Source organism: Ylistrum balloti, unplaced genomic scaffold, assembly GCF_031769215.1.
Source record: "Ylistrum balloti isolate Yb309-2 unplaced genomic scaffold, AGI_CSIRO_Ybal_v1 Utg370790, whole genome shotgun sequence".
Taxonomy (NCBI): Eukaryota; Metazoa; Mollusca; class Bivalvia; order Pectinida; family Pectinidae; genus Ylistrum; species Ylistrum balloti.
In genome coordinates, this window is record NW_026782461.1 from 1,407,301 (window position 1) to 1,433,879 (window position 26,579).

The 26,579-nt window shown below is 32.0% G+C and overlaps 1 protein-coding gene across 1 annotated transcript; it reads left to right on the forward strand.

Annotated features, from left to right (window-relative positions):
* LOC132558440 (uncharacterized) lies at positions 1–24,740 on the forward strand. The gene is made up of 11 exons (XM_060223009.1): positions 1–90; positions 5,706–5,745; positions 11,871–12,041; positions 12,543–12,667; positions 14,119–14,260; positions 14,934–15,124; positions 15,771–15,818; positions 15,949–16,159; positions 22,921–23,019; positions 23,281–23,397; positions 23,605–24,740. Exons 1-11 carry the CDS (start codon positions 1–3, stop codon positions 24,738–24,740), a joined length of 2,370 nt encoding a protein of 789 aa, XP_060078992.1.
* Positions 24,741–26,579: the final 1,839 nt, after the last annotated feature.

The window sequence follows — 26,579 nt, forward strand, 5'->3', positions numbered from 1 at the left end:
ATGAAGTTCCTCTTGTACGCGGGAATTGTGATACAGCTCTGCTTTGTGATAGAAGGCCTCAGATTGTTCAATTGTACATCAATACATGCGGTGAGTTTGAGTTTTCTTCTCGTCTTCTTTATTTATTAACAGTATACACATGTTTGTTTACAGTGTAAAACTGTGCACGTGACTGCTTTAAGTTTCGTATCCAAACACGAAGAATATTGATTTGTCCTAAGTTCACGAAACTATTAAATGATGTCGATGAACTACTTCGACAATAATGTCTTTACCTGTCATCAACCGTCCGTTGACAGGGTCAAGTAATATTTTAACTTTGTTATATGTGTTTACAAATGTCTGACAATTGACAGCCGAAATTTAAGCCGTGACATGTATATGGAAGTATGCCATTTTTGAATTTGTTTTTATCCTATTTGTAAAATGTTTTCGGCTCAGATTTTGTAAACTCTACCTACTGTTCTTGTGTTCCCTGAGTTTTCCTACAATTAATGTCCACACTTTGACTAATTACAGATTGTTTACAACAAAATATTGATAAAATACAGACCAATTTCCTCTCTCAATATCAATTTGAGGAAATAAAGAATAATGATAGCCAAGTTTGAATAAAACACTTACTCCATTGTCTTAGGGAGATCATTTAAGTCATACTGTGAATGTTAAAAGCTATTCAATAGGTATACACTGATATTGTTATGTATATCTGGTTGTGAATAAAGAACACATAACAATGAAATCATTACAAAGGAGAATATTTGTTTTATAACACAAATTCTGTTTTAATTTTTAAACCCTGTTTTTAACTTGATAAGAACGTTTAGTCACTTACAAACAGACACGAGAAGATTTGATACAAGGAGAATATTTGTTTTATAACACAAAGAATATTTAAGAACGTTTTATACAAACAGACACGAGAAGATTTGATGCAATATGGCTGTAACACTAAAATTTCCATTTACAAAAAGAAAATTACAAAAAGAAATTTCCTTTTACATACCAGTACATAATATCTGAAAGATTTTATATCAAAGAACAAATATTGGAAACTTCCAAGAGATCTCCAGTTTGAAAATTGCTTAATTCATATATGCACTGAAATCAGAACCAAAAGATTGACTTTATTATAACAGATTTAATTAAAGTTTGACTATGAGACCGAACATTTACTCAAAATGTATTAGCCTTACAGGTTACAACATCTGTATGTAGCCTCTTGGTATTGCTGGCATTATTCAATTTTCTGTCACCAACAAATAAAAAAAGGTCACATACAACAACATCATAGTGATATGTCTTTTTTGATGGAAACACTGCTAAGACATGTCTTACATGAAAGTCATACCACAAAGACATTGTCTTATATGACAGACACACTGCATAAACATTGTCTTATATGGCAGACACACTGCAGAGACATGTCTTAAATGACAGACACATCATAGAAACATATTTGACAGACACAACACTGAGACATTGTCTTACATGACAGACACAATACAGAGACATTGTCTTACATGACAGACACACCACAGAGACATTGTCTTAAATGACAGACACAATACAGAGGTATTGCCTTACATGAACGACATGCCACAGAGACATTGTCTTACATGACAGACACACCACAGAGATATTGTCTCACATGACAGACACATCATAGAGACATTGTCTTACATGACAGACACACCATAGAAGCATATTTGAGAGACACACCACAGAGACATTGTCTTACATGACAGACACATCACAGAGACATTGTCTTACATGACAGACACACCACAAAGACATTGTCTTACATGACAGACACACAACAGAGACATGTTTTAAATGACAGACACACCACAAAGACATTGTCTTATATGACAGACACACTACAGAGACATGTCTTAAATGACAAACACACCATAGAAACATATTTGACAGACACACCACAGAGACATATTTGACAGACACAATACAGAGACATGTTATAAATGACAGACACACCACAAAGAAATTGTCTTACATGACAGACACACTGATAGAAACATATTTGACAGACACAATACAAAGACATTGTCATATATGATAGACACACCAAAGAGACATATCTTACATGACAGACACATCACAGAGACATTGTCTTAAATGACAGACACACCATAGGAACATATTTGGCAGACACACCACAGAGACATTGTCTTACATGATAGACACACCACAGAGGCATTGTTTATGACAAAGACATGTTCTATTAAATTGGCACACCATTAAGATTGACATTGTCTTATGTGACAGAAATATCGAACAGAGACATCACTGTGACACAGCTGATACAACTACAAAATTTCAATGAGGAAGCTGGTGATGTGTAAATGCTATTATCAGATGATTCATGTTGCAAAACGCTTTTTCCAATTCATCAATATAAGTACACTTCGTATTTCAGGTTTGTATCATATTTCAACACTACACGGACATCATTACAAATAAATTGATAAAACAGCTAAACAAATACTTAAATACTGCTATATACTTATTGTTGTTTGTATTACAAATCTGTCTTTTTTTTCAATTTGGCAAATGATTTTGTATGTTTAATAGATATTAAATATATATTCAATATATAAGATTTCTTATTGTGTAGCACATGTCCTTTGTCATTTCTATTGTTTATTTGAGATACAAGAACATGTGGTATCTTCTTTAAGTGCATGTAACAATGTGGACTGGTAACTTCATGTAGTGGATGTACAGGGAAGACATTGTTATGTCCGTTTAAACAGGAAAGATGTGCTAAAGGTGTAGTACAGATCATTCAAAAGATCGAATGACCCTTTCTTCACATTCAGCCAGCTGGCATTCAATTGTCCCTACTTCAAATCCAACCCATGCTTTCATCTAGATTTTTAAAAGTACATTTTTTCATTTCTTGAAATTTCAATATTTTTAGGATACATATATGTTATACCATTGACTAGAACACAGATATTTGTCAATTAGACAATGCCTGCAAGCTGAAAGTGAAGAGTTCCAGAGCTAGAAACCTGAAATTATAAATCTCATAGACAATGATGAATTGATAATTTAACTGAAACTGTTCAATTTATACAGAATAAATGGTTTATTTTTTTCTATTGTGGCTCTGTTTCAAAGATTGCACAGTCAAATGTCCCCTACACAGGTTTAATTACAAACATGTACCAGGAAAATTGAACGCAGCATGTGAGTGAATGTGTACCAAAGATTTAAAAATTCAGAAACAGGAGATTGAATTTCATACTGGCTATGTGATTAAATTTTAATTCAACTTCAAAATTTAAAAAGGTTTAACGAAAATTATCTGATGGAGTGATTAAGAAATGAATGAAAAAAAAAATCACAGAAAAATTACTATACTTTTGTATGTATGTTGTAAGAGGTTAAATTTAATTCTTCAAAATATCATGTTTGTTTGGTTACAACAATATGTAGTATATAAAGACCTTAAAAAGTTTCTTGTCTATGCAAAACAATTTATTACCAATTTTGGGACAATTTATTGCCAGGTGTAGGGTTTTTTGCAGTCAGTTTGTTTGAAATTATTAGCAGTCACATTCAGTAAGTTCATTAGCATAATTTCTAGAAGATTAAATTACCTGTTTTATCCCCAACATCTTGAGAGTTTGAAGTCACCTGCTTTAAAAAAAAACCAATAGTGGCACGGAAGTTGGACCTCATTTTCATTCAAGAATGTGTATGGCTTTACACGACACAGTACATTATACAATTGTACAGACTATACATGAAGATTTAGGTCTTAACTATGAAGAATTTACATAATTTACCAGCCTGATCGTCATGATTTCCAATTTCTACATAGATATTTAATTATATACATGTAGTTTGTTGTTATTTTCATTATTTATGTGATCCGACAGGTTTTCCTGAACAGACTGTTTTCTGATGTCACACTCGCTGTTCTCTCAACCATTTTATTAAACAATGATTGTTGGCAAAGTGTCCTTATGTGAAAAAAACTCTGAAATCTAAAACCATCAATATTAAAGCATAGAATATCTTTCAACCTGTGTACTTAAAATTGATTGTGAATATATTATTGTGTTAGTGTATTTACAGGTAATTTGAACTTTTTTTGCACTTAAGTTTATAATTTCAAATTGACTAAGCCCATTGTGATGCTGTGTTTTCAACCTGTTAAATTTGAAATACCATATTCAACCCAATAAGCACCCATGTCCCTATAAGCACCCACTCCACCCTTCAGATACCTAAAGGTCTTGATTTACTTGCGTTTTAGTCACGATCAAGAAGTGTTTTAAGTCGGTTTATTATCTATTTGATAAAATTATGGCTAAATTGATTTTTGAACAAATCATATCAACTAAAAAATATTTATAATTTAGAAGAATTTTTGTAAGTGAATGTTATTCAAAATCTGAAAAAAGTCACTTCAGTTGTTTATGTGAAACCCACCCCCTCCTCCATTCTCTGTGCAAAAGAGTGCATGACATGGATTTCAAGTTAATAAATTTTCTATTTCAATGTAAGCTACTTTGGTGTGATGTCCTGCTGTTAGTATCAAGGTCACAATGTGTAACAAATACTTTCGATATTTCAACCTGTTAAAATCTCACTGAAATATTTATGGAAAAGATAAGATTGAGATTTAAGATAACCCTAAACTACAGGTCAATTCAGGGGAGGTAGACCTGACAAACATGTCATTGTAATCTTGAAAAATACAGAAGCACTATATACCTTTTCTGAAGTCTTGTTATTCAATCGAAATTTGTATTTTTTATTTATTTTGCAATTTTTAAAAGTAAAAATACTCATGAATTAGCTAGAATAACACTGTGTCACAAAATAACCCCATTGTACCTTTATAATTTCTTTTTAAAATGTTTGCATTCTTTGGTGGAAGATGACGAAACATTTTCAACATTTACAACATAAACTCTTCGACAAAGCTGCAGTATACAACTGCATTATAGTGTTGTGGTATTTGTGTCTTATCGGTTTGTGTTTCCTGACAAGGTAAATAGTTCTTGGTCTAGTTTATACAAGTCTACTACAAAATTATTATTTCACATGCAATGTTAAAGACCTTGCCTTACGTTAAAGGAACACTTTTAAGTAGTTTAAAAACAACTAGGTGAACTGCGTTGTTGATATAAAATTCATCAAATGCTTCTGCGTGTTGTACACAATGCTTTTTTGTTGTAGAAATTTCATCTGAATTTTATTCATTTGTCAAAATTATTTTTATATTTGACTTATTTTACTGGTCACAGTTTAGGATGAATCTCTAACAGGTTCTTCCTGACATATGGGTTAATATGTTGTATACTAATTTTCTGTCTTTCCAAGATGCTTTGCATTTTAAATTGATCCAAAAATTATTTTTATCTTAAAATACTTCTTCAAAATGCTGTTAAAATAGCAAATAAAAGTGATACATTTTAAAAAGCACTTGTGATATTTTCAATCTTTATTTTTAGTAAATTTTAAAAATTTGATACAATCATTAATATTTGATAATGTTTTTGTTTTAAGGTTTGGTAGTGAGATCTAATAAAATATTAGAATTCTTCAAACTTCAGTATGAAATTTTTGAATTAATTGATGAAATTTTGTTTCAATTTTTCATCATTTTTTAAATATTGGTTGATTTTTAGTTTTTAATTCATATGTAGTCCTTTTTCCTATTTCAGCCACACATTGGATGTGAAGTATACCTTCTCAATAAAGATGGTAAGTACTGTGAATTATTATTATACAGAGTTATAGCCCTTGAATATTTTCTATTACTGAAGTATTACTTGTGAGGTTGTGATGGACACATTGTAGGTTTTACACTGCATACTTATAAGTGTTAGAAATTGCTGATAAATTTTCTAATTATTTTCTGATTCAATATTGATAGAAAAGTTGTATTTTTACAAAACATATTTTGTGTATACAATGATAACACATATACTACACCATACTTGTGCACATTTACATCACTGTGATGAAAGTGTCTGAAGTTATCGAAAACTGTTAGTCTGATCTTTATATTACAAGATTAACCATTAAAATGATAATAATAGAAAAATGTACACATCATCAAAAGTCGAAAATCTCATGCACTACCAAATGCAGTTCTAGATTTTTCTGTCTTGTTTCGTGCATCAAGTTTGATGAAAAATTCAGAGTTAGATTTTGATAAATTGAAGATTTTAGGAATGAAAATTAGTCATGTGTATAGTTTTATTCATCATGTTTCAAGGAACAGGTTGAAAGAAACATGTTATGATACCTTATGCGAAAGCTGATTCCTGTATTCTCAAGCTTGATTGACATACAATATGACTAATATTTACCCTTTATAGAATAAATTGCACATGGAAATCAAGATTTTAAGATAAAAATAGTTCTTGAATGGAGTGAAAAGTTGCCAAGGTATCATGTTTTCTATAACTATCAAATTTCATTGGGTAAATAAATACTTAAGTGTTAAAAAAGTTGTGTATTTCAGGCGAAACGGTGTCTAGGTCCTCTGAAGAACAGGTATTTACATGCATGATCATGAGGGTGGGGATGGGGCAGTCTTCAGTGATTTATTACAAGGAAATGAAGAGATAAGTCTATTTGTATACACCCTATATATATTGATATTGAGATATTTGTATAGGTTCAAAGTATACAGGGATCTTCTTCATTACAAAGTGTTTCCATGTCCAGGCTTTGCAAAGTTCACCATGGGTAAAAATATTGCCCTTAAATTATCAACAGTAAAACTGACTTCATTTGTCTAACTACATACAAATTTATATTTCAAACTTTCAAAATCAGTTTTAAAAAACAAAACCAACACAATTTGTCTATACTTCTCTTTATTTATGAATAGCCAGTGGTAGTGAAAATTGTGTTTTTATTGACAGCTGAAAACTTCCTTAATCTGATAGTAACATACATCTAAGCGTTGCCCTGTGTTTTAAGTATGTACTTTTGTCCTTTTATTTCTTGGTATTAAAATTCATCAGAGAGTGCCTTACAGTCCTTTAAATTCCTCCAGGTATCTAAATTAAGTGTATATAGTACAGAATACTTATGCAGTAAAGTGCGGTTGGTGCAGAATGAGTCATTTTTACTTTTACTCCCCTATGTAAACTTATAGCTTTTTCTTACATCTTATTCAAAATCTTATGACAGGTCTTTAATTTGATCAATCATGAAATCTGTTTAATAAAATTAACACACTCGGTCTTGAAAATACCCAAGAAATGTAAAATTCTAAATTGTAAAAATTCTTAATCTTATAGATAATTTTTGTGTGACTGGGTAGCTGTTCAGCTGTTCAAATGATCTAGCTAAGATATGCTAGATAGTATTAGCACATAATTACCATATATTTTAGATATATGTCTTCTGCAATCCGATCTCTTTCTCTGTATGATGTAGCTGGGATTGGTGAACAAGCCAGGAAAGTGTAGTTGAAATGCTACATTTCCAACATATTTGTTAAAATCCTCTATGATTATCATAAATATTCCCTTGAACTTGTCTAGACACTGCATATTAAGTTTTGTAAGTTACTTTTTAACATCTGATCATATTAGATACATGAGATGTGTGCTGCCCGAGTTTGGATGAGGGTGGGGATAGGGATGATGATGGGGATGAGGGCCGAGATGAGGGTTAGTTTAGACAAGGGTTCTTTTTATAACATATATGCATTAACCAAATTTTCTATAATAGCTTTTTATATATTATGGCACATTTTCATTAATAAAAATTTACAAATACATACATGTATTTAAAGGTCAATTTGTTGACTGAATACAGTTAAATCTGGTGTAAGTAAGGTTCATATATTTTACAATTTAGGCCTAATATTTCTTGTTGATTACATAATAATGCTGATGTTGTAGTATTTCATTGCATGTTAATCTTTTTTCATTGTATTAAACGAATAGATACATAGGTATACTTTGTGCATAATATTTCAAAATATTTCATGTCTATTAAAAATTGTTCTCAGAAAAGCACAATATCACATGATACTTAATGTGATATATATATTGTACATCATGTACTAAGATATATATATACTGTACATCGTGTACTAAGATCTATATATACTGTACACCATGTACTAAGATGTATATATACGGTACACCATGTACTAAGATATATATACTGTACATGATGTACTAAGACCTCAACCCACTTTCAAGGTATATATATATACATCGTGTACTATGATATATATATACTGCACACCATGTACTAAGATATATATATACTGTACATCATGTACTTTGTGCATAATAGATATATATATATATACTGTACACCATGTATGATATATACTATGATATATATACTAAGATATATATATACTGTACACTAAGATGTATATATATATATATATATATATACATTGTGATATATATATAAGTACTATATATATATACATCGTGTACTATGATATATATATATACTGTACTAAGATATATATACCATACTGTACACCATGTACTAAGATATATATATACTGTACACATCTAAGATATATATATATGTACGTGTAAGATATATATATACTGTACATGATGTACTAAGATATATATATACTGTACATGATGTACTAAGATATATATACATCGTGTACTATGATATATATATACTGTACACCATGTACTAAGATATATATATACTGCACACCATGTACTAAGATATATATATATACATGATGTACTAAGATATATATGATGTACTAAGATATATATATACTGTACACCATGTACTAAGATATATATATACTGCACACCATGTACTAAGATATATATATACTGTACATGATGTACTAAGATATATATATACGTGTACTATGATATATATATATGTACTAAGATATATATATACTGTACACCATGTACTAGATATATATATATATATATACTGTACACCATGTACTAAGATATATATATATACTGTACACCATGTACTAAGATATATATATATATACTGTACACCATGATGTACTAAGATATATATATACTGCACACCATGTACTAAGATATATATATACTGTACATGATGTACTAAGATATATATATATACATCGTGTACTATGATATATATATACTGTACACCATGTACTATAAGATATATATATATATATATACTAAGATATATATATATACTGCATACCATGTACTAAGATATATATATACTGTACATGATGTACTAAGATATATATATACTGTACTATGATATATATATATATATATGTACTAAGCTATATATATATACATCGTGTACTAATATATATATATACTGTACATGATGTACTAAGATATATATACATCGTGATATATATATACTGCACACCATGTACTAAGATATATATATATATATACTGTACTAATATATATATATATACCATGTACTAAGATATATATATATACTATGATATATATATACTGTACATGATGTACTAATATATATATATATATACTAATATATATATATATACTGTACATGATGTACTAAGATATATATACATCGTGTACTATGATATATATATACTGTACACCATGTACTATGATATATATATACGTGATATATATATACTGTACACCATGTACTAAGATATATATATACTGTACACCATGTACTAAGATATATATACTGTACATCGTGTACTAAGATATATATATACTGTACACCATGTACTAAGATATATATATACTGTACATCATGTACTAAGATATATATATACTGTACATCGTGTACTAAGATATATATATACTGTACATGATGTACTAAGATATATATACATCGTGTACTATGATATATATATACTGCACACCATGTACTAAGCTATATATATACTGTACATCGTGTACTAATATATATATATATACTGTACATCGTGTACTAATATATATATATATACTGTACATCGTGTACTAATATATATATATATATACTGTACATCGTGTACTAAGATATGAACAAAGTAAGTGGCCAAAGTATTTATTATTGGCATGATTTAACTTTAAACCCTGAACTCCAGCGAAAGAATTTATTTTTTATTTTTTTAGGAATTTCCTAACAGTTCATTGCCTTATAGATAAACAATTATTTGAGTCATTGTCCATAACTGTTCCAAGATAAACAACTTATTTATCGGGTCAATAACTGTTTATGAGAAATATGATTTGTCACGATGTGTAGTACTTTTTACATTCTGTATGTATCGGTTTACATTTTAAGTGGTTATCTTTTTATTTAAAAACAACACAGAAATAAATACTCCTTAAGGCAGGATGTACATGGTAACAAATATGTACAAATTGTGATGAAAATTACATATTATGCTTGCTCTTAGTGTTGTGGTTTTAATATTATAAACTAATTCTGATGAAGAATCATACAGTAAATATATATATGTTAAATAATTGCTATATTAAGTAGATATATTTGTCTATGCCTATGTCAGTTTCTATATGATTGTGTCTGTGTCTATATGTTTGTGTCTATGTCTTTATGTTTGTGTCTGTGTCTACATGTTTGTGTCTATGTCTATATGTTTGTGTCTATATGTCTGTGCCTATGTCTATATGATGTGTCTGTGCCTATGTCTATATGTTTGTGTCTATGTCTATATGTTTGTGTCTCTGTCTGTGTCTATGCCTATATGTTTGTGTCTGTGTCTACATGTTTGTGTCTGTGTCTACATGTTTGTGTCTATGTCTTTATGTTTGTGTCTGTGTCTACATGTTTGTGCCTATGTCTTTATGTTTGTGTCTGTGTCTATATGTTTGTGTCTGTGTCTCTATGTTTGTGTCTGTGTCTCTACAGTTTGTGTCTATGTCTACATTTTTGTGTCCATGTCTATATGTTTGTGTCTATGTCTGTATGTTTATGTCTAAATATATGCCTATGTCTATATGTTTGTGTCTATGTCTATGCCTATGTCTGTATGTTTGTGTCAATATATATGCTTATGTCTATATGTTTGTGTCTATGTCTTTATGTTTGTGTCTGTGTCTACATGTTTGTGTCTAAATATATGCCTATGTCTATATGTTTGTGCCTATATCTATGCCTATGTCTGTATGTTTGTGTCTATATATATGCTTATGTCTATATGTTTGTGTTTATGTCTATATGTTTGTGTCTATGCCTTTATGTTTGTGTCTATGTATATGCCTATGTCTAGTGTCTATATATATGCCTATGGCTATATGTTTGTGTCTGTGCTTATGTCTATATGTTTGTGCCTATGTCTATATGTTTGTGCCTATGTCTATATGATGTGTCTATGTCTATGCCTATGTCTATATGTTTATGTTTATGTCTATATGTTTGTGTCTATATGTTTGTTCCTAGGTCTATATGTTTGTGTCTATGTCTATATGTTTGTATCTGTGCTTATGTCTATATGTTTATGCCTATGTCTGTGTCTATGCCTATGTCTATATGTTTGTGCCTATGTCTATATGATGTGTCTATGTCTATGCCTATGTCTATATGTTTGTGCCTATGTCTATATGATGTGTCTATGTCTATGCCTATGTCTATTTGTTTGTGTCTATGTCTATGTCTGTGTCTATGCCTATGTCTATATGTTTATGTCTATGTCTATATGTTTGTGTCTATATATATGTCTATGTCTATATGTTTGTGTCTATGCCTATGTCTATATGTCTGTGTCTATAACTTTGTCTATATGTTTGTGTGTATGTCTATGCCTATTTGTTTTTGTGTATGTCTATGCAGCCACAGATATGATACATGATTTGTGATTTTTGGTTGTCAGTTTATACATAATGTTATTGTAAATAAGTAAGTTACAAAATTAAAGGTTTTCTCTTTTCTAGAATGTAGTCCTCCCAACCTGGAGACTGAGTTTCCTCACCTGTACACAGATGGACTGGAGTACCCAGAAAAGCCTCATGATTTTCATGTGGACATCAGCTACAAGTACTATCCAACATATTTTAATGCTTCCTACCCATGTTTCAACATAACAATTCGTCCACCTATTACAAGTATGTACTACACATCCTGCCTGATATCTCTAATTTGTTTATTGTCAAGAGATCAAAGGTCACCTGACTTACTAAGGTGACCTATTATGATTATCTGTAGCTCATCAAACAGCTACATGTGTCAATCTGCCTGATTTTTATAAATCTTGACTCATTCTGCAAAGTTCTTATTAATTTAGTTTTGAAAATATAAATATGAAAATATTTTCTTAAAAGTTTGAATCAATGATGTATTTTTGTACCATTAAGAAGGAGATGAAAAATTTATGGATGAAAATGTTCTTTCATTTTCATTAATAAAACATAAGGTACAGGACATTAAGTACTAGTTCATTTGCTGCAATATGGCTGTATCAAAATATCGTTCAGGGCATTTTTTTTTTATTCATTTGCATGTTTTTACTATGAAAAGAGTGGATTATCATTGTCTTAAAGTGTTGTTTCATTAGTTTTTTTTATGAACTATTGATCTCATTAATGATAATTAATTAAAATATTTAGGTAGTTATAAAGATGTTAAAGGATTTGAAGTGACATACATGGAGCTTATTGCTGGAAATACAGAAGTAAAATGCCTGATCTTCAATCTGACAGGCAAGATCACCACCACAGACAAAGAGAATAGGGTAAGGACATAGTTAGAAAACTAAATGTTTAGATGGAAACAGCTTAAAGTCTTGAATGGCTTTGAGATAACTAGACTTATCCTGCAGAAAGGCCCCAGGATCCCAACACATTACTATGACTTCTAACTCATAGTTAGGGGATGGGCTTATTACAGGACCCCAGGGATCATTATATTACCTCTAACTCATAGTGAGAGGATGGACTTATTACAGGACCAAAAGGGACCAACACATTACACCTGGCTCAAAGTTAGGGGATAGACTTATTACAGGACCAAAAGGGACCAACACAATACACCTGGCTCAAAGTTAGGGGATGGACTTATTACAGGACCCTAGGGGGCCAACACATTACTTCTAACTCAAAGTTAGGGGATGGACTTATTACAGGACCCTAGGGGGCCAACACATTACTTTTAACTCAAAGTTAGGGGATGGACTTATTACAGGACCCTAGGGGGCCAATACATTACTTCTAACTCAAAGTTAGGGGATAGACTTATTAAAGGACCCTAGGGGGCCAACACATTACTTCTAACTCAAAGTTAGGGGATGGACTTTTTACAGGACCCCAGGGGGCCAACACATTACTTCTAACTCAAGGTTAGGGGATAGACTTATTACAGGACCCTAGGGGGCCAACACAATACACCTGGCTCAAAGTTAGGGGATGGACTTATTACAGGACCAAAAGGGACCAACACATTACACCTGGCTCAAAGTTAGGGGATAGACTTATTACAGGACCAAAAGGGACCAACACATTACACCTGGATCAAAGTTAGGGGATAGACTTATTACAGGACCAAAAGGGACCAACACATTACACCTGGCTCAAAGTTAGGGGATAGACTTATTACAGGACCCTAGGGGGCCAACACATTACTTCTAACTCATAGTTAGGGGTTGGCTTATTACAGAACAATGTTGGTTTATATTTGTACTATTGCTAACTGCAATATATACATGAATGGGCTTATCATAAGACACATTGCTGATAATTTACTCTCTAGAAAATCCATATAGATCTACAGGTTAGGTTAAAACTCTGTATTTATTTATTTTTACAACAATTGAAATTAATGTGTATATTGAAAAAATTAAAGCATTCATTGATTTAACCGCGGGAACTGTGGTTTTGAAATTTTGAGGCAGATGTGTAATGAAATTAAGTTTTGGTGTTGTGCTGTGAACTTTTTTCATGCTTCATTTTGCTTTTTTCTTGCATATCAATATTCATGACTAAAATTTTTGGATTCAGAATTGTATTTCAATTGTTTGTAAATTCTACATACCTATTGCCTGATTTGTGAATAATTAATCAGTCCAAGTTGAAATTTAGTAACCCAAACCACAAAACCTCCATAAATTCAAACATAAACTAATTTCATCAATGTTAATCCATTCATTACATCAATTCTTTAGAGAAATATGTTATTTAATTTTACCAGGTTGCCTTCAGAGCAGAACTTGTATGTCCTGTCTCAGCGTCAAGTGACTATCTCCTAAGGGCTTATAGTTTACCTAAGCCTGCAGCCCATTACGATGTGGACATGTCATTATCTGCATTAATCCATGCAGGTCCGCCTTTCAGTAAGTTTTCATTATGATGACATCATTACACAGCAATTTCTTTATCATTACTTTCTATGGAAGTATTTTAATATGAGGCCGAGGAGCAGCTTATATGACTCTCTGTCAAGTCTAAAAGATCTGGAATATATGTAATTCTTTGTAGCTTTTTGGAATAAGGCATTTATTTTCTTCATGAATTTATTTTGTAAGTGACATTAGGGGTTGAATTAGTTGAAATAAAATAGTTGAATTAAATTTTGTGTTTGATATCATGATGTTAAGTTTGATGTGATTTCAACTTCATACGAACAAATTATCTTGACCTGCTTTAGAGCTCTAAAGTTTTTGTTTTTAATTTTTGTGTCTAGAGCATAACTTTGCTTGCATTTACTCTAGGATATTCAAACTTGACATATACATTGGTCATGATGTGAACATATACTAAATTCAGGGCCCACATTTCCTTGGAGATAACATCATTGCCCTTTTGTTAAATTTTTTGTCAGGTGCATAACCCTTGTTCTATTTGAAAATATGATAATGAAACTTTGTGTATACATATACATTGTACCAAATTCAAGACCAACAACTCCTTATTTACAGAAGTATTGTTTAAATTTGTTAAGATTTTTTGGGTCCTTTGTTTTTCGCGGAGCAGTTTCACTGATACTATTGGTTTTGTCTGCTACAGATACAACTGCTCCATCCTCAGCGTATTGGACCACCACAATAATGTATCGAAACTATTCCCAGGAGATCTATTACTCCTTCCAGGGCCCACCTTTACGCTTCAACTTTGAGCACTTCATCGTCAGCCTGTACAATGTGTCTGATAGGAAGCAAACATCGGGACTTTTAGTCCAACGACAGCATATAACAGAGGTGAAATCATCAGCACTGATATTAGACTGTGTTATATTGCATGGTTGGGTGGTGCAGTGGTAAACCCCTACCTTTCACCTGAGGATCAGAGTTTGATGCAACCAATGTATTTTATTTACAGTAGAAACATTATTTCTTAATATGAATAAAAGTGAAGAAATGTGTCGGCAATTTGAAACCTTGCTTTAAAAGTTGTGATGGTTTCTTGTATCTTTCATAAATCATCTATGAATGTCTAATTTTCAGATTTACAAATACAATTATGTACATAATGTAATTTGCAGTATTTTAAAGGATGCTTTGTTATAAAGAAAATAAGAAATGAGATACTTTCAGGTGTTTAAGGCCTCCGCGTACCATTCAAACAGATTTGAAAACATTTGAAGTGAAATTTATAAAACAACATCTTCAATTGTTTAATTTTTTAATCTGGTAAAAAAACATATATATATATATATATATATATATATAAATATACGTCAACATTTATATTGATGTGCATATGATTGCTTGTTTTTGATCTCCTCTGTATTTAATTATCAATACTAAAAAACATTGAAATTGAAAACTAAGTTCAATAACTTCAGGTTTATATCCCCATTTTAAAATCTGTCATAAATTTACCGATTCTGACTTTGTATTTCAGTATTCTGGGGTGTTCATAGACCTGTTACCAGGATGGTATCGTATCAAGGTAAGTTTTGACTTAAAAGAATGTCCATAAGGATGAAATACAGAAAATTATAATGCTACCAGATTATCTTGATATTTTCTCTAATAAAAATATTGGAAGGTTTGATAAGAATTTTTTTCTTTTCTTTTAGATTCTCCCTGAAGATCCTTACTACAAGGATCAAAGCAAATGTCTGTGTAGGGATAATTGGGGTAGCTGTGTTAGCTGTTCTAGAACAATGACTGCAGCGATATACATCCATGAACCCCCTACGACAACACCCAGCCCTTCCATTACGCAGAAACCTGCTACTGAGAAACCTTCTTCACTGAAGCCTGCTACACAAGAACCCTCTTCTAGAAGTAAGTATTATTGTACAGTCATCATTGTCATTTAAACTTTTTCCTGGCATCATTTTGGAGGGATATATGCTGGCTTCAATAACATTTGAATACTGCCAGACCACATACTTCCATCATCATCAAGAGGCCATGTAATTTAGAACTTAAAACACATAGATCCACTATGGACATGTCACAATAACTTTATATGTTATCATTTATAACAAATTCCTTCCATAGCAACTGGAATAGTTACTTGATGATGGGGTTTCGGGATAAAAACCTTTATGAGGAGGCTCGACCATTTCACAATCAATTGCTAGATTTTCTTGAATTTTTTACAAAAGAATTTTGCTACCATATATGGTTATAAAAATCTAAGCAACCAATGAATTGTTCAATTTTTGGTGGAAAATGCATAAAAACTTATACTTCTCCATTTTTTGTTATCTTTTAAAGAAAACTTTATCTACTTTACAAATATTTCATTTATGAAAATATACACAAAGCAATATTTATGAAGTTTATGTTTAGTGGATACATTTCAATATCTACTCTAAAAATACTCAAATAACAAAAAACTGCAAAAAACCACAAGTAAAATATTGAAACAAAATATCACGGAAACCCTTTTACATATGTAAATTTACATATAGAATTGTTCCTGGGGTGGGTTGTCTCCCTTGCAATTGATAGGAACTTCATGAGTGGGTAGCATTATTACATACCACATACGTTATTCATATATAACGAGTTTCAATAGAAGTTAGGAAGGGATGATTAATTACAACATACTCAAGCGTTACCAGTTGAGAGGTTATTGTCATGGAATTCCAATAGATACACTTACATATATATAACAGTATGATAAACAATGATTTATGTATCTGGTGGGCACTCATACATGTTTCGGTATTAAACAGCAGCACAGTGCACCTGTACCACTCACCTGATTTCAAATATGCAATAAAGGAATAACCAGGATTGTCCTCTCTAATGATATAAACTGTTATAACTTTATTTGTATTGCATCTTCAGTTCATTCTTTAAATTATATGCTGTCTCACCAATTCAATGATGCGTCGTCTCTATTTCCAGTGCATTAGAGGTACTCAGTTGTCCAATCCCATCTCATTCTCGTCACTTCCGTCACTTCTAGAGTCTGACCATGTGTCAATATCGTTTACAGCAACTGATGCTGTTGGCATGGAATAGGAATGGTAGTGACAGGTAATACTTACGTTACCATCACTTTCAAAAGGCATAAACTGCCACCTCTGGTCTCTTTTCCCCACGTACTTCTCATACTCTATATACAGAAGAGTTCTCTTTCACTCAATACAAAATTTACATCTCATAGCAAAATGCCAGATAAACAAATAGCAACTTAGGTCACCACTTGTGAAACATTATTTGTGTATGACGTAAGGTCGAGTCTCCTTAAACCATCCCCAGTTGAATATGACGACATTTTCATTATTGACTGTAGGTTTGGCAGTATTGTTATGTTATGTCTTAATATTTCCATTTTTGGGTCATCTGACACAAAGGGACAGGATGACCTGGCTATAGCCATCATGTTTCATCCGTCATCTTGCGCATTCCTCCACCACCATGTGTAAACTTTCCATTCAAATGATTTCTTTTCTATAACCAAAAGGCTCAGGGTACTGATATTAGGCCTGTAACATCATGAGATAAAGGGCTACCAAGTTTGTTGATATAAATGACCTTGATCCACTTTAAAAGTTACTGGGGTCACAGGGGTCAAATATGTTCAAATGTTTAAACAATTTCATCCCAATAACCAGACAATGGGCTACAAAGTTTGTAAATATTCATGCTTTCAAGGTCACAGGGGTCAAATGAGTTAAAATCTTAACACAACTTCTTTTTAATAGCAAAAAGTTCCAGGTTGTTTATATTGGTTATGTCATGGTATTTGTTTAGTAGCATTGATGAGAAACATGATTTTAAATTTGCAGAAAATGTTTTTATAAACTGACATTGTCTTCTTTGTAAGCTGTATAGTAGTTGAACAATTTAAGCCTCTTTCATATATAGGTCTTTATAGTCAGATGACTGTGTAATTATCTCTTTCTTTCAGATTACCTCACTTGAAAACTGTGATAATAAAATTATTGCAATGGTGAATTAATGTTTAATATTAACCATCTTGTTTCTATGTGGTTGGCGATAGATTTGTACAAAAGACAAAAGTGAGTTGTACTTTTGAATACAAATTAGAAAAAGATATGTACAGCATAACCAAGTAATAGTAAAAACAATATCACACAGCTGTTCCATCCTTCTAAGGTGATATCGTCAGTGATGCGAGGGTCAAAAGCGATGAAATTTAGGAAGTGATTGAGAGAAATAAAAATGGGCAAAATTTATATCAAAATTTCATTTGGAAGGAGTACAAACCTCATAATTCCAGTTCATAATTTTTAGTACAGAATGTTTTCTAAGTAAGTAAAATACTCTGCTATTATTGATGGAAGTAAATCCTAGGGAAAAGGATGCACTTATATTAAAAACTTGGTAATTTTGGCTTTCTGTACTTTATTATAGGTACGACAACCAATGGTAAATCATTGTCTGGCAGTATCTTTTTCTAATGCTCCCATACTATCATTTAATGTGTAGTAGCAGCTCATTTCTATCATTGTCAATATCTCTTCTCAATAAAAATCTTCTTTTTTTCTGCTCAATCTTTTCTTTTCTTTTTTGATGTTTTGCATGCAGACAAACTGGATTGATTGTCTCCCTTTGGTGACAGCAAATCATGTTACAGCTGCCTTTTGAGTGAGAAAAAATTCCGATTTTTTTTAATTTGTTTTTTTAGAATGTTAGCCATTCCAGTCTTATGATTTTGCAGTTTGTTAATAGCATCAGGGGGGTCTCAGGTATTACAGCATTGTTCTGCTGTCTTAAGTCATTTTGGTGCATAACAGGATAATCCATCACCTTGACAACTTATCTGGTCAAGATTTAGATATAATCATGTGGCATGCTTTTAATACAAAAGAATTAATTTGAGATGTCTATATATAGACTAAAGCTTAAATCATATATTTGAGATATAAAAATATGTGTACTTTCAATAATCTTGAATAAAGCATGTTTCATAGACCGGAAGTAGATAGGGTAACAAAATTTCAGAAGTTTGAAACTAATTATAATACCAACTTTTTGAAATGGCTGACTCAAAAGGTAGCTGTTCATCATGGACACATTATTCTGTCTGTCATTTTTTCTACCTTGCTTAATGCTAGTATGTGTTATAAATTTCAACATCTCCATCCAAAACCTCCTTGAATAGATATGATTTATCGTTTTAACTTAAAAATGGCAAAAATAGATCTTGACTACTTAAAATGATCATTCTAATGCAGTGTGTGTTTTTTTTTCAAATTGATGCACATATTGTCGTAACTATTCATTAGTCATGCCTGACAAAATTTTTCAGTTTTTTTTAACTTATAAGCTGTTTCTACAATGGCGAATGGTTTATCCTTTTTTCAGACTTGACAGAACTTAGTTATGTTCTTACTTTTCATCAAGTCTGAATTGGTTTAGGTTTAAATAAGAACAAAATGTTTAGAAAATTTAGGAATATTTGTGAATTCTGTTTGCCATGTCTAGGTTTAACAAACAACAATAACATAAATGTTTTAGCTGCTAGCTACACCTGCAAATCCTGTCATATGTTGGTTTATAAATGCTAATCGAATATGTCTCTTTCTATAGAAATTCAAAACGGCTCTTTTAAAGAAAATTTCCTTAAGCTGCTTCAACTTTCTTTTTAAGACTTATACAATAAATAAATAAATAAATAAATAGATAAATAAATAAATATATAAAACATGTAAATAGTATCAATCACAACAGCATGTGGAGTGGATGTTTTTAGGATTTATGAGGTACTAGTCGACCGAAGAGTGAAGGAACCTACAAACCAACCAGAATGAACAGCATTGGCTCTAATACATGTATTCTTAAAAAAATAAAAGACGCAGTGATGTCTTCAGTTGCAATGATCCTTTTAAACTTTTCCAGAATTACTGTAGTCCATTAAATATTCCTTTTTGCCAGGTACAATGAATAGGAAACTGTTCAGAGTTGGTTTCCCAAGAGCTTTCAACATTGTCTTTTTACAGAAAAACAGTACAGTATTTCTAGCAAATGTTTAATTTGGAGAATTTGGGGGTCTGAATGACCCCATTATGACCTGCATTTATGTAAAAATAAAATATCAGCTTTCAAAATGTGTCAACATTATTTGGATTGCTGTGTTTGTGCATTTTACCAATTACCTTTATACCAGGTAATGTGGTGACACTGAAACGGTTGAAACTGAAGGAATTTCTGTTGAGGACATGAATGACATCTAATTTGAAATATTCTATTTTAGATTGAATAATTTGCAGGGCATATATAGCTGCATTGATGTCTTTTCTTCTGATCATTGTGGGCACAATCAAATACTCAATATTGTTCCATGCTAGATACTGTTGTTACCATGTATGTTCAACAGTCATCAGTACTTCTGTGGGAAGATGGGTGTGGATTGTGATGAAAATACAACACTGGTAAATGGATTACGTACTTTATGCAAGAAGGGTACCTGAGTGAAAATACTCTTTACTTGGAGTTTGGATTTGTGACATCCCAAGATGATATTGATACCTAGGTTCATTGAGAATATATGTACATGTGTAGACTGACATTTCATATCAGTTACCTGACTAATCAAAATTAAATTTTTTTATCATGTTGGATTTGTTAATTCCCACCTGTAGTTATCAAGAATTCGATCATATTTTAGAATTGATAGTTTTTTGTCTCTTTTGGGTTTCCATTTTGAAGGAACCTGTTTTAATATATTCATGTCCTTTAATTGGTCAGCAGATTCTTCACTTAGAAAGCAAACATTTGATATTTAGATAGCATTACACAACTTAATGGCCTGTTATTCATGCAGCCTTGATATTAGTAAAGGTGTGTTGTTTCCCAGCTATCTACACTCAAGCTGTTAACAATTCACTAGATATTTATTGTTTGATCAATCAAATGTAAAAGTATAACCATTTACCTGGTGGTAGACTTTGCAGCTCACCCTAATGACAATAAAATATAACTAACAGACTTTCAATCAATTAACCTTTGATAGAATGTTAAGTTTCACCTTGTTTTTTGAAAAGCAAAAAGACATAAATTTCATCTTAAAATGTTTAAATGTGACTGAATTTGCCAAAGGTGAATATTTTGCCATAAGGAACAGACAAAACACCACTATGTAGATCATAAGAATCTATGATATTTAGAACAAAGGCTGAATACTTCTTCTTACACACTAATGGCAGTCTTTTCTGGAAGGATGCCTTAATACTAGATCATTGATTGGTCAATTTGTTGTGAATAGTTAAATGTGCTGATAAGTATGTATATACATTACAAACATTAATTTCTCCATGTAGAAGACAATTAAAACAGGTTTAGCAATTCAGGCATTAAGTGGAAGTTAAGCTTCATTAACTAACATACACATGAAACAAATGTCTCATTAATGCCAAAAGTGGGACATACAAATGAAATAGGAGATGACTTCCGTCATATGGACATTAGAGAAGCGAAACGCATTTTGCTGAAACTATAAAGAATGTAGATTCGTTGACAGGGGTCTTCCTGTTTCACACTCAAGACTTTTTATACAATTTTGAGTTTAACCTACTATGTTCCCATCAATTTTATGTTACATGAGACGAAGCTTCAAGTGACTTATTGCAATTGCCCTTTGTCCGAAATCGTGTGTCATGCATCGTCAGTCATAAATATTTGACATTCTCATCTTCTTCTTTATAACCGAAAGGATCAGAGTACTGATATTATGCCTGTAACATGCTGAGGTCAAATATGTTAAAATATCTAAGCAACTTCTTCTCAGTAACCAAACGTACAGGGTGCAGATATTTGGCTTGTAGTATACTGGGATGAAGAGGGTACAAAATCCTTTAAAATGAACAACCTTGGCCCGATTTCAAGGTAATCAGGGTCAAATATGTTAAAATCTTTAAATAACTTCTTCTCAATACCCAAAGGCACAGGGTGCTGATAATGCCCTAGTAGCATTCTAGAATATAGGGTTACCAAGTTTGTAAATATATATGACCTTGACCCACGTTCATAGCCACAGGGATCAAATATGTTAATTTTTTTTGATGACTTCTTTTCAATAACCAAAAGGCCAATGGTATGATATTGAGCCTTTAGCATGCTGGGATGAAAGCTACCAAGTTTGTTAAAATTTTCTTTAAGAAATAGTTCAGACTTGGTAAGAATTATCAGTATAAGCTGACAGTTAATACCCTTGGGCCTCTTGTTTAGTCATGTGACCATGCGAGACTTATATGAACTGTTATATGTGCTAACTCTAAAATTGTGAAATTTGAAAATGTATTAGCAAAAAAGACGACTGAATTGAGCTGTATTCATTTTATTTCAAGCGATTCACGTATCATCCGGCCAGGTTTGACTTAGTATTATGAAAAAGCACACATGCTGTGTCGAGTGGTTGTTGGAAATGGCAAACATGCCTACTTGTCACTCAAGATACCTGTACCATCACAAGAATGGGAAAATGTGACTGACAATATGTCCCAAGAAACTTCTCAGTGAAACAGAGAGTATTGCAGTTTTATATTCAGTGAAGTGATTGATAGTACTCTAGTATATATCCTAATCGTGTTGTTATTTTTGTGTTTACTTTTCAGGAGTAGAGGAAGACAAGACGGGAAAAATCATAGGAGCTGTAGTTGGTTCTTTTCTTGGTGTCATTCTCATCGTCATCCTTATCCTCTTTTTCATCATGTACCGAAGTAGGTTATATTTTTTTTAATATTTAATATTATTAATATACTATCAACCATTTTAAAATTTTCTTCCATCAAAAAAACTAATTTATTTTATTTAGAAAGTTTATTCGAGACCTGTGTTTATAGTAACTTTTCAATGTTAGATCACCTTTGCCTGGTATCAAATGTTTATAACTTTTTTGCTGAAGAATATGCATGAAAAATGATTATGTATTTTGATAGATAAAAACATCTACAAAATTCAATTTAACTTTGATTTTCCAGGGAGACTTGGAGGAAAGCAAGATCCTGAACCTGGAAAATATGTGCAAGGACCATATGAGTACCAAGGTCAAATAAATGCTAATTTCATGAATGACGAGAAACCCAAAGCGACAGGTAATAAGCTTGTAACTAAAGTATAGAATATGATTTCAGTGTGCCTTTCATGGTATTTAAAATTGTGTTCTGCCTAGTTTAAGATTGAGTAAGATTACTGAAACAGTACTGATTACAAATCAAAATATTTTGTCTATAAACAAAGTTCAATATACAAAATAATGGTAACGATGTATTTCTGTCAATATTTGTATGATTTGTGATATTCACACACAGGTCCAAGACTGTTGAAGAGACAGAATGTGTTCTTGGTGAACACTGAAGACCACCCTAAACATCTTGCTGTGCTGAAGGCCTTTGCCACTTTCCTACAGAAGGAGTGTAGTTGTGATGTGACCTTTGCCCCTGATTGCAAAATTGATGACAAACCTCAGTGGGTTTTACGCTCCATGGAAATGGCAGATTATATTCTGGTGGTGCAATCCTCAGCAGCATACCTCCAGTGCAAGTCTTTGAAACAGAAGAAAGGGGAGCTGTGTTATCAGCCTCTGACGAAGGTGGGGGATATTTTTGTACCTGCACTTCAGATAATTACCAATTGTATAGGCAGAGAAAAGGACGTCAGGAAGTTCCTATCTGTACAGTTTCCCTATACACCTGACAAGTTTGTCATGAAGGACTTGTTTCCTGGCAAAACATACAATATCCCAACTCATTTAGATGAGTTCTTGTGCTGCATACATGGTCTTCATAACACGCAAAGTAAGCTGGAGGAATACAACCTTCCTGTACGCGTTAGTATTAGGCTCCGTCCTCCAGGCATGAATCTAATCGATGCAATAAATGAAGCTGCAGACTATGAGAGTATGCTCAACCTCAACCAAAATTCTAGTACAGAAAAGCTGGACTCTGGTATTGGTGAGGACGACACTTATTCCATAGGCAGTCACAGTGGGGGTATTGGTAACAGCAATGGACCAGCAAATCATACCTTCCAGAACAATGCTTTCCCTAACAGTAATTACGATTATGCCTTCCAAGATGGAAATACCCCGAATCAGCTGTCTACAGAATCTCCAACAACACCAGGAGACTATGAATATGTAGATGTGAAAATCAATCAGGGTCCGCAAAAGCAGTTCTTCCCAACGAAGAGAAATGAGCTACAGAATATGTGGACTGCACCAGACGAACTTTCTGAGGACATCCCTGCTTACCTGGAGGTTGAAGGTGGCAACTTTTCATTCCATCCTCACCCTCCCAGTCAGCTTGGTGAAGAGGATGTCCAGAGCACACAGCTCAGAGATGAGATCCGCGACATTAACACACGCTACATGACCACGCAATTACGCGACAGCAATCCAGAGGTCGAAGAGTGTCAAAGTCTTGGTGGTATGAGTGTATAGCTTTGAGAACAAAGTGAAACTAGGACACATATAGGACCATCACAACCTGAAGTGTTGAATAAAGGTCTGAATAAAGGTCTGTCACAACGTGAAAAGTTGAATAAAGGTCTGTCATAACCTAAAAGGTTGAATAAAGGTCTGTCACAACCTGAAAGGTTGAATAAAGGTCTATCACAACTGCACAACCTGAAAGGTTGAATAAAGGTCTGTCACAACCTGAAAGGCTGAATAATCTTGAGTTAGGAACATGCCTGGATGAACTGCCACGGAATTGTACTCAAATACAGTAGAACTCTTGCTTATTTTTTCATTTAGAATACTGCATGATACATGGCTAAAACTTAATTGATTTATGGGAGATGAGAAGCATGCTTTCTTTCTCATTATGTTTACAAAATTATCTTTGTTTTACCAGAATAGTGGAACAAGTTATGTCAAGATGAAGTAATTGCTCTTAATGGTCTCGACTGAAGCGTGAAATCCTACTCTTGATGGGAAACAAGACGTCATAAAATAACTGATGCTGTTTCATAACCAATGGTCTGGTAATCTATTTATGGTCACTTAGGTTAAAGACAAATGCATCACCGTCATCCAGTCAATCTGCTAGAAAGCAACATCGAAAAATAAAATGTTCGAACACTGGTGAGAAAAATTCAAATATTCTTAGAAATCCATAGAAGGTGAAGTCAGAGAGATGAGAAATAATTAGAAATCCAATTAGTATTTTCATAAATTAATTAACACCAAAAATATGCATTGTTCATATTTACCAAATAATTACATTACATTCCAACATGTAACCTCCATTCCATTCTTCATTCCGTAAATAAGTTTATTGCAATGATGTGGGCAAAGTATAGTATTGCCTGCAACAATTCAATATTACTGTCATAATTTTTTTTTAAATCTTACCGTCATTTTGTAGATTTGAATAAGTTGAAAGGGAAGACAATGCTAGATATTTCTGTCATATTTTTTTTTTAATCTCACCATCGTTTTGTAGATTTGAATAAGTTGAAAGTGAAGACAAATGCTAGATATTGCTGTCATAATTATTATTATTATTATTATTTTTTGTAAATCTCACCGTCATTTTGAAGATATGAATAAGTTGAAAGGGAAGACAAATGCTAGCCAAAGTTCAATTTCAGATTTTCAGAGTAGTGCTTATGCATCCCCTAGTTTATTATTTCCAATTGTTTTCAGTTTGCGGTTTCAACACTTGAGACCCCTAGCATCACTGACAGGTCACAGAAGTATTAAACTGCAATAAGATTACGTTTTAATTTAGGTCATAATTAGACTTAATACTTTACTAATTTTAATTTGTTTTCAAAACTGATATTTCCTTGCCTGTCTTTTGTATAATATTTTCAAGTTGATATGAATCAATACACTTCTTTTAATGATATTGCAATGACTATATATGGAAGCTTTATCTATAAAATGAATGTTTGATTCACTGTATTAATCATTAATAATCATTTAATTTAACTTGTAACATAAAGAAATCAATGCTATGATTTTCACATTCATCATTTTTAATTTTTTTTATTTTATTATATTTTTTTTTACTTTGACATAACCATTATATTTGTTATTTTCATGTTATTCTTTTCATGAAACGAAATGAAATCTATTTTTAGATTTGTGATTAGAATCTTAGACACATAAAAAGACCTGAATTTTTGTGTCATTTTGTATTACTTTGTACAGGAATCAGATCAGATACATGAATGACTAAATCTGTATTATTGACACACAATTTGTCATTGACCATCAATGAATGCATTTTAAGTATTGAAGATGAGACATGCTCTCTTCTAGGTTGTCAAA